At 41.9% G+C, this 10,882-nt stretch overlaps 1 protein-coding gene across 6 annotated transcripts in view; it reads right to left on the reverse strand.

Annotated features, from left to right (window-relative positions):
- LOC136678113 (rho GTPase-activating protein 12-like) overlaps positions 1 to 8,711 on the reverse strand; it is a 40,034-nt gene extending 31,323 nt beyond the window's left edge. For 5 of the 6 annotated variants that reach the window (XM_066655971.1, XM_066655968.1, XM_066655970.1 and 2 more), the window contains exons 1-2: positions 7,868 to 8,131; positions 744 to 1,726 (exon numbers count right to left, since the gene is read on the reverse strand). In XM_066655971.1, the coding sequence (XP_066512068.1) occupies positions 744 to 1,613 (870 nt within the window). In that variant the 5' untranslated portion in view covers positions 1,614 to 1,726; positions 7,868 to 8,131. Of the gene's footprint in view, positions 1 to 743; positions 1,727 to 7,867; positions 8,132 to 8,556 lie in introns of those variants that run through there. The other variant, XM_066655966.1, reaches the window with a different exon arrangement.
- Positions 8,712 to 10,882: the final 2,171 nt, after the last annotated feature.

Raw genomic sequence — 10,882 nt, forward strand, 5'->3', positions numbered from 1 at the left:
TCAGACGAGACCTGGCTCGCATTCTCCGCTCTAATTCACGAAGTTTCACAACGGGAGATATTAAACAAATGTTTCATGTGGATTACAGATTACAACACACACAAGAGTCACACTATAAGCCAGTGTTCTGTCGAGTTGTTTAAATGCGTGACCATAGTGTACTTTATAAGTACAGCAGCCTAAATAAAACAATAGGTGGGATATTTCGATAGTTTAAAAGTAGTAAATCAGAAAATGCTCTGCATTGAAGTAATTATAAGCAGGAGATAGGCACAGCCTAAATCCCTGTATGAGGCAAAGATCAGGTAATTTTAGAGATTAATTATTTATATATTTATAATTTTTTGCACGTGTACACTTTTGGAAATCTGAATGAAATAACAGTAAATTAAGATTGTAAAATGCACCAGAGGAAAACAGATTTACCATGAAAACATTCAGAATTGTGGGTCTCAGGCTGCGCAGTTTGTTAGAACCCCCGTGTAGCTTTTACAGATAGAGTACAGCCTCAGTCCCACCACAGCCCACACTCAGCTGTACATTAATCAAGTAAACTGTTTCATTTTATGTTACTTAAGGCTATGGGAACATATACAGCTATGTTTTTAAAGCAGCCTAAGCCTGGTATTTAACGCTGGTAGATCTTTCATTTGTTCACATTTCAAACGGTAATCTTGAACGTAAAAATGTTGGTGATCACTGGCTTAGAGGATTGAGACAGAGCCTTAAAAAAACACTCCTACCTGTAGCTGCTCCGTAGAACTGCTGCTGAGCTCGTCCCCAGATTCTGAATCATTCTGAATTTTATCGATTGCTTCTCGGGGAGATTCACCACAAGCAGCAAACCTGTCCCGACCTCCGTCTGCCTTTTTCTCCCTCTCTCCATCAGTCAATCTTCCTTCTCTCCTCTTCTCCTTTTCACCATCTCTTCTTTTCTCCTTTTCTCCGTTGTCTACACTCTCTGAGTCTTTCCTCCTCTCTCTGCCTCCATTTCTCACTCGGTCTTCATTCCTATCCCATTCTATTCCTTTCTTCTTATCCTTCTCTCCATCCCCAAATCGATCATCCTCTCTATCGCTCTCTCCATCCAAATCCAGCGGTGCTCTGAGCCCATGAGGGGATTCAGCCCGGGTTCGAGGCAGAGATCCATGCTTTGATTTTGGGGAAACATGTTGAGGTGGCCGGAGGGGACTTTTTGGACTCCCTTTATCCTCCTTGGGAGGCTGCAATGCTACCTGCTGTCCAGCAGCGGGTAGGGGGACAGGAGTTCTCTTAATCAAATTCTCATCTGACTGCTTGAGCTCCAGGGCAGACGGCCGGTTTTTTAAAGATCCCCCTCTAGTCCCCACTCCACCACCGGTTTGTGGAAGAGGTTTAGGGGGTGGCATGAGGGCCCGACGTACCTCTCGAACATACTGGGCAGGCACATAGAAAGGCTTGCTGCTTTCCTCCTTGCGCACCTGCCACCAGTCTTCATTTGTCTTTTTCACCAACAGGTAACACTCCCCCTGCTTGATGGTGATCATACGATCTTTGGACTTGTACTCATAGTCATACTCCACCTCGATGTACGGCTGACCTGGGGCAATTGCAAGGTCAACGCGGTCTGCCATGACTGCCACGCTGATCAGATGTCAAAATTTGGGGTCAGCAACAGGAAGATGAAGAAGAGGTGAGAAGCTTTGGAAGCATTCTTCAGAACAAAAACAGATCAACTTAAACACATCTGAAAAATAAAGACAGAAAGAAATTTAGATTGGCACTGCTGTCATTTACAAACAGATCAACAATGAATAAAGATCAGAGATCATGAGGGATCATCATCACCATCATCTTCGTCACTATGGCAACAGGGCAAGAAAAGGCGGCCAGGCAGCTCTAAAACTTTATGGCTCAGCTCCCTCAGTGTGTTTGCTACAGTTTGCAGTGTCGGCCCACCACATTGTCGACACCCCTGCCCCCGTCACAATATTTTCAAAGTAGGGAATCAATTTCTGTGCTCAAGACACACACAGCGGAACAGTTCCAGAGTTCATAGACAATTACAGCGGTCACATGACAGACTCTCGGCGCCTCTACTGTTAAACACATACACACGCTGCACAGTAGCTTAAACTGTGTGAGCAACCCTTGAATGCTGCATTTCTGAAATGTATTTTGTCTTCTTTAGCCCCGTTTGAAATGTCAACTGCACACCTCCGTCTCCTTTTCAAAATCATCTAGCGGGATAGGGGGACTATCCCAACTTTTCCCACACTCTGGATTGTGCTTCTGCAACCGCCAAAGCTGCAGTCTTTTTCACCTGTCTGTACACACCGACTGAGTGAATTTTCCCCACAAGCCAGGCAAAAAAAAAGGCCCTTTCCACTAGACAGCACCCCCCACCTTGCTGGTACCTATGATGGTGACACCGACTAGGTTCTTGGGTTATCACCGTCACAGGCACCAACAAGTTTTTGGCCACACCTATGTGCATCCACATCCACAATGGAGATTTTTAACAAGGTCCATTCAAACTCCATGTCCCCCACCTGCTCTGGAAAGTGTGAAAAATTCTCTCAGAGGTGACAACTAAAATCACTCTGGACAGAGTCCTTGACCAGCTTTTCCCAGGAAACCCTCGCGTTTGGATCTACCAGCTCTCTCTCTCAGTTTTGCCAACCTTCCGATCCAACTCACCACACATGGTGACCAATTTACACCCAAGTCCCTCTCTTTACCCGATAGTGTCCAAATCATATGGCCTCATATAAGACCACATGACTTTGGCCCAAGGTGCACTAGTACCACGAACACTTACAAGCATCCTTACATTTGAAAGTAGTGTTAGTTATGGGCTATCCATGACTAGCACTGAAATCTGATAACGTCCCCCCACTTGGGCTTTGATCAGGGAGGCTGGTTCTCCCAATCACTCCTCTCCAAGTCACTTCTGATATGAGTCAATGCAATCTCCAAGATGATTTCATATTCTGAACTGCTGAGGGGCAAATTTGCACAATGTTTTTCTCTCTGCAAGCTGAAACACACTGGGTCTACCCTCTTGTTACTCCAATTTTAAAGCTGTCAGCCAGGGACTTGATTATCCCTACACTTGCCTGTAGCCTCTCACCCTGTGCAACTCCAGAAAGAGAGAGACCAGTTCCAGTTTGGGTCGTGTACGTCATAGTGAGCTTATATTTATCTCCATCCTCCCCAGTGAGGTGACATTTTAAGCGCCAAGAGGCAGTTTCTCCTGCCAAGGTCCATTCTGCCAACGGCCCCACCCACCTGCTTTGTGCTCACATTACTAATGCTTCATACACTCAGGAAACAGCACCATTGGGTCTATTAGATAAGGTCTAAAGCTTTTCTTCTTCTTTATAATGAGCGCTGCAGCAAAATATATATATATATATTTCTGTTTAATTACAATTTCTAGAGAACTGGTTCCCCAACATTTTCTGCAGTGTCTGTGTTGGTTTCCTCCGGTGACTGTCTGTGAGGAGTGTGGTGTGTTCTCCCTGTGTCTGCATGAGTTTCCTCCGGGTGACTGTCTGAGGAGTGTGGTGTGTTCTCCCTGTGTCTGCGTTGGTTTCCTCTGGGTGACTGTCTGTGAGGAGTGTGGTGTGTTCTCCCTGTGTCTGCATGGGTTTCCTCCGGGTGACTGTCTGAGGAGTGTGGTGTGTTCTCCCTGTGTCTGCGTTGGTTTCCTCCGGTGACTGTCTGTGAGAGTGTGGTGTGTTCTCCCTGTGTCTGCATGGGTTTCCTCCGGGTGACTGTCTGAGGAGTGTGGTGTGTTCTCCCTGTGTCTGCGTTGGTTTCCTCCGGGTGACTGTCTGTGAGGAGTGTGGTGTGTTCTACTTTCATAGACAATTGAGGCCATCCTCCAGGGGCCTAGCAAAAAATTGACCCTAAACTAAGTCCCCATTTTTCAGACGTTAATGATAATACAAGTATTTTGTGCATCACCTACCCACTAAACAATAATTCTAATTATTCCGCTGGGATGCCATCCAAATATAACTTTTTAGGCTTGGACGATATGCACAAAAATGTTACCACTATACATTTTTCTATATTCACTGATATTGATAATTATCCCAATATAACATTTTTGTAACACTGTCACAGTTAAAAAAAGAAAATCCTTCTTAAAATTGCAGAGTGAATTAAAATAATTACAATGTTAAAAAAAATATTACAATGTTAATGATTTTACTACATTATCAAAACTTAAATCATTCACACTGGCTATTCCTCAGAAAAAAAATATACATGCACTGTGTGTAAATTGGGTGGTGCAGCAGGTAGTGTGTCACAGCTCCAGGGACCTGGAGGTTGTGGGTTCGAGTCCCGCTCCGGGTGACTGTCTGTGAGGAGTGTGGTGTGTTCTCTCTGTGTCTTTGTGGGTTTCCTCCGGGTGACTGTCTGTGAGGAGTGTGGTGTGTTCTCCCTGTGTCTGTGTGGGTTTCCTCCGGGTGACTGTCTGTGAGGAGTGTGGTGTGTTCTCTCTGTGTCTGTGTGGGTTTCCTCCGGGTGACTGTCTGTGAGGAGTGTGGTGTGTTCTCTCTGTGTCTGCGTGGGTTTCCTCTGGGTGCTCCGGTTTCCTCCCACGCTCCAAAAACACACGTTGGTAGGTGGATTGGTGACTCAAAAGTGTCCATAGGTGTGAGTGAATATGTGAGTGTGTGTTGCCCTGCAAAGGACTGGCGCCCCATCAGGGTGGGTTCTCGCCTTGAGCCCAGTGATTCTGAACAGGCTCTGGACCCACCGCCACCCTGAATGAATGAATGAATGAATGAATGAAATTAATGTAGGAAAATTACTCAAATCCATAAGGAAAGATTTTACTAGACCTATGCAAATTAACATTTTGATGATCATGCTCCAATAATGAATCTGACACACTGAAAAGCTGTAACTTATTTCTCTGACCATAAAAAATTATTTGATCAGTGTCCTGTGTCATGAATACTTTCTTAAAACAAAACTACGCTACCAACCTGTAGTCACGTGATTCTGTCCCTATCTGCCACTTAGAAGCATCCTAAACCCAGAGGCCAACCGAGCACAACTCGAGCAGTTCGTACCAAAGAAAAACACAGCGTCTGTGGTTTCGACGTGTTGGGTTTTAACTTTAATTAAGACGCCAATGAACAAAAAGTTTTCAAATGTAATTGCTTAGAAAAAACAGTTTCAGCCAAAGCACAATCACACACCGAATGTAAACAGTGCTCAAAAAAACAACAGAGGAACAAGCTCCCAGTGACATTAGAGAAAATATCCCAGCTTTAAACCTGAAGCATATTTACAGCACAGGCCTCGTCACTGAACTGTGAGGGTCATAAACACAAACACAACATAATCATTCATTAATCGTAATTGAGGTGAAATGTACAATTAATCGTGATATTGATTTGCGCTCACATCGTCCAGCACTAGGGAGTAGCATTGTACAGTGGCTTCTGCACAATATCTGTTGCCATTTTTAAAAAGTATCCACTAAATTAGCTTGTAGACTCAAGCTCCAGAGAGATCACTTCACAGCTGACACCACCAGTTACACACTATTTGTCCTATCGTTATTGAGGGCATGTCTATCACGACACGACACATAATACTACTGTTTTATCACCCAGGCTTAGTCAGAAAAGTTTTAGGTGGAAAAGTTTTTTTTTGTTTGTTTTTTTTTTAGACGTTAGACATTAAGCACTATTCAATTTAAAAAAACTCAATAATCCTAAACCACAAAACATTTACAGCATGAACAAAACATCAAAACAGCTAGATTAATAAGCTTTGTAATGATTTACTTGGATTAATCTCAGTTAAAACCTATTACTTACAGTGTAACCCTCTAAAATATAAGGCAAAAAAAAAGACATTAAGGAAAGAAACCTTAAATCATAAATCAAGCGTTCACACTCATTCTTAAGAAACTGAATCAATCATTAGGTTTATTCTAGTTTACACCTAGAGAAATCAACTGTAACACTCATAGTTGAAGTGTAAAAGCTTTCCATCACAAATCATTAAAAAAGATCAACGTGTTAATGTCTATATGAGCAACCAAAGCCTATTCATGTGTTGTTTTTATAACATAGTCCTAACAGAATGAAACAAGCACCCTGAGCTCTTAACTCCTTCTCTCTCACATCCACTCACTGCTCTCATTTTTCTTTGATGTCGTAGTACATTCTTTCTGATGGGATTCTTTTAAAACAGCATTGCACAATCAGCACTTCTGCCAGTGAAATTTCCAAAAATGACATGGCTGAACACACACACACACACACAGCGAGAGAGAAAGCTTTTTCGACATGCAAAAGTATTACGCTACGTTCGGGTGCTCATCGGAAGGTTGTATATTGAAGGTGGTTAAGAAGTAAATACGACTTCACTCCGTTCAGGCGCTTGGCTGAACATCTGCCCACTGTACACAACAAGTCCCTTAAACAGTGAATCATCATTAAAATAACAGCTAAACACTGTTCAATAACAAATCTGATCACATTTGACTTTACCTACAGATAACATACACAACGAGACGATTCAAAAGAATATTCTCCATTTTCTCTGGGAAAGAGGGGGTTACGATATACGTCACATAACGTAACCACTAATACCATCTAAAACCCCAGAGTTTAAGAACACAGTTTGACTACACACGTAAAAAACTCTCCACAAATGGTAAATCCCTGCCGTGAAACATTTTCAGAAATCTCTGAAACTGTCATTTTAAAAAGAGTAAATATACAGTGTTACTACCCACCTCTGTAAATAACATAAATTGAGACTGAGAGGGTGATTAGAGACAAGCTTTTTCAGTTTTCAGGTTCATAGCCAAATCCATACTGCTATATTTAATCACAGTAGCATCATGCAATGCAGTCTGAGGGCTCAAAGGTCGTTCAACAAACAGGCTGAGATTTCTCTGTACTTCCTGGATCTGTTCATAGTTTGACGTGCTGTAGAGGACAGATGACCTAAATGTCCTTTTGTCAGTTTCCTCACAGTCTTAAGCATAAAGCTGTGAGTTATGACCTACTTTGCAAAGAATGAGCCTTTGGAGGATGTTCCTAACATTTATTATTATTATTCACTTGCTAGTTACTAGTTAGAAACAGATTAAACAGATAGAGGTTATAATTTGTTTACACTAACAAAACACAATCAAGCTGTTCAGCCAAAATATGGGGTATGTTTCCCTGCACTAGCTTCAGTTAAATAAAGGTTTAAAAACAACAAATCACAGATTCCTTCTTTTTTCTTCATTTTACAAAATGTCCCATTTGTCCAAATGGGTTTCTATTCATCCTTAGAAAAGGTTGTTTTATAATATCACCTAAAAAATAAAAGGGTCTGGAAGTTGTAAGAATAAAGGACTCCTATACGATGGTGTACAGAACCATTTTTAATAAATGTTCTTCAGGGCACAGTATGGTGCAGCTCCTGTAAACTATTTAATGATGCGGAGAACCACTACAAAAGTTCTTAGACCCGCTCCGGTTCTAGTGAAGTGTAGTGAATGTGTTATTAGTGAAGAACCATTTCTATATCCCCCACAAACCCTGCATTTCTGGACACAAATGGACAACAGGAAATAGCCTTAAACCCTTCACATGGACCCCATGTGTCCCGAGGCCATAAACACCAAGTGTTAATTACTTTCCTGACCAATGTTGGTATCAAACACTTCTCACTTTCAAAGTAAATAAGATAAAGGATCCAAAAGTGATACGAAATGGACTGCTGTCTTAATGTACTTCAAACCCAATACAGTCAAACAGCTTCCAATGAATGTATAAAAAGGTGTTGTAGTTAAAATAAATCGTTAAACAAGGTCCTGTTCTTGTTTTAAAGGAGGAGAACTGGTTTGTTTTACCTGCTGAGCTCCTGAAGTCTTTTCCTGCCTGTAATCCGAGTCTGAGGGGATTTGCTCTCGGAGGAGTTAACGTTAGCCACCTTGCTAACTCACCTGAGTCGCACAAATATCCTTCTATTTCTCTTTATTTGTTGACGAATTCCCTTAAAACCCCAGAGAAACCTTCTCTCAAAGGGAAACGCAGGCGTTCGGCGTCGTTTGGCGACTTTACCTTCTTTAAACTGAGGGATAAACGTTGAGGAATGCCGAAGAGAAGAGCTGAGAGTAGCCGGACTCGCCACCTGAGAGCTGAGCGTTACTGTGGACATGACAGAACAGGTTCTCTCTCATTCCTCCGACGGGGAAACTGCGGACTGACCTCTCACCAGCTTTAACGTTAAAGCTACAACCAAACCACATATTCACACCTGGCTGCTGTAGTGTTCTTACCTGTCACGTAGCTACTAATAGAAGCTGAAATTGGGGTTTTATTCCCCAGCGTTTAATTCCCGTTCCACCTTAAAAGCTGCAGTTCCATTTTAGCTGCTTTATAAGACGGACATGTAGAAGTTAGACGTCTTTGGGAAAGACGCCAACGTCAGCCCTTTGCAGCAAACAATCCCTGTAAACGCTAAAGAAGTGTTTAAATGTAAATTAATGTGACAGCTTTTTAAATCTGGAATTAAAGTTTTGGGGGACTCGTAGATTACCTGATTTTTTTTTTTCTTAAACAATGTGCTGTTGTGTCCAGAGAAAATCCAGCAAAAAAAACAGCAATCACAACGTTGTCTGATGTTGTTTACAGCTTGTTGTTGTTGTTGTTGTTGTTGTTGAACGAGAGGCCACAGTTCTCCTGTTTGTTCCGAGTTTGATTCCCAGAGAGCAGCTCCAAGATCTGCGCGCTCCCGCTGAGCCTTAGGGAGACGGAGCGCTGGGATCCGGTGGAACGTGGGCGCCACCGTGTGGTCACTGAGTGGAAATACAGACAGACGCCACCCTCTCTATTAGTATTTACTGTTTATTCCGGTTTTCAAAATGAACACAGGTTTTACACAAATACTTAAAAAGGAAAGAACCTTAATGATAACACGATAGATAGATAGATAGATAGATAGATAGATAGATAGATAGATAGATAGATAGATAGATAGATAGATAGTCGTGGTGGTGGGTCCGGAGCTTACCCTGAATCACTGGGTGCAAGGCAGGAACACGCCCTGGAGGGGGCGCCCACAGGGCGACTCTCACATGCACACTTTCATTCACACACACATCTTAGGACACTTTTGAGAAGTTCAGAATGAAATTAAACAGCGGAAAATACTTGATTTTGATACTTGTACTGAAACTTGTACAATACTTGTATATGAAATTGGCGACTCAAAAGTGTCCGTAGGTGTGAGTGTGTGTCGCCCTGTGAAGGACTGGCGCCCCCTCCGGGGTGTGTTCCCGCCTTGCGCCCAGTGATTCTGGGTAGGCTCCGGACCCACTGCGGCCCTGAACTGGATAAGGGTTACAGACAATGAATGAATTAATTTTAAATAATAAAATAATTTAATATTATTCATATATCTTAAATAATTTAATAAAGTAATATTAATACAAGTTATTTTGTTGAAAATGTGTGTTCTTGAACTTAATAAAGTGTTTGGCTGTATCGCCAAGTACATATTTATTGCCAAAATACCCTGAAATATTGTGAAATTATTTAAAAAGCCTTATCATTTAAAAAGCCACACACACACATACACAAAGACAGAGGGAGAGAGAGAGAGAGAGAGAGAGAGAGAGAGAGAGAAAGAAAGAAAGAAAAAAATAAAGAATTGATTCATCCACTAACTGTACCCTTATCCAGTTCAGGGTCTCGGTGGGTCCGGAGCCTACCCGGAATCACAGGGCACCGGGTGGGAACACACCCTGGAGGTGGTTCAGAACCAGTATGACAGAAAGTAAAAGGGTTCCTAATGTACTTGGCTGAAAGCGTCCATTATGTTTTAAATAGCACACAAAAAAGTTCCCAGTGAAGAATAAATATCCCTCATCAGCTGATCACTATCACACTGTTTGCTTATGATCTTCTTGTTTCATCTTAATAATGTTTCTAGGCTCTTCAACCCCTGGATCCCAAATTATAACTGATTTTTCTATCAGTACGTTCTATCAGTACGTATCAGTCATCATATACTCCCTTTCCACAAGTTAACACAGTTCTCTGGGGTCTTAATGAAAAATCTGTTTGATGCTTTGGTCAAAACACCACTAGGATCAAACAAAACAGCATACCAACATTCATTCAATGTCTGTAACCCTTTTCCAGTTCAGGGCCGCGGTGGGTCCGGAGCCTACCCGGAATCACTGGGTGCAAGGCAGGAACACAAACTGTAGGGGGCGCTAGTGGGGCTCAAACCCACAACCCCAGGACCCTGGAGCCGTGTGACAGCGATGCTACCTGCTGCACCACGTGCCAGCCGCTTACCAACATATACTTCTTATCTAAGTGTTATATAACTTTTAAAACCATGAAAATAAAATACAAATTGTGGATTTAAGACACAGTGTATTCCATCAGCCAAAAAACAAAAGAAAAACTGCAATGAAATATGTTCAAAAAAAAGGTTCTCATATTAAAATTAGAGAAGACTAAGATGGAGGCCAACACAACAGTAACGCGAGGGGGATCATCAGAGTGAGAATGAACAGCACTCACTAAACAGAGGTGTCCCTGAGGGCATGCTGTTTTGTAAACAATATCCATGGTATCCAGAACCTGACAATTAAAGGCAACATGTACCATTCACTGGGCGCAGTTTTGAATGAATATGTTTAAATCCATTTAAAAATAAATAAATTACATATATAACAGCATTTAATTCATTTAGGATGTTTCTGGTTAATGTTTATATTTTTTTAAAGCTTCCTTTAGTGTAAAGGGAGGGGAATTTGAGATGAGGTCGTCAACAAAAGAAAATAGAACAGAAGAGTCTTTGTTAAGTTTTTCAAGTTGTAAATGTTTTGAATCAAGGGAAATTATGAAGC

Source organism: Hoplias malabaricus, chromosome Y (assembly GCF_029633855.1).
Source record: "Hoplias malabaricus isolate fHopMal1 chromosome Y, fHopMal1.hap1, whole genome shotgun sequence".
Taxonomy (NCBI): Eukaryota; Metazoa; Chordata; class Actinopteri; order Characiformes; family Erythrinidae; genus Hoplias; species Hoplias malabaricus.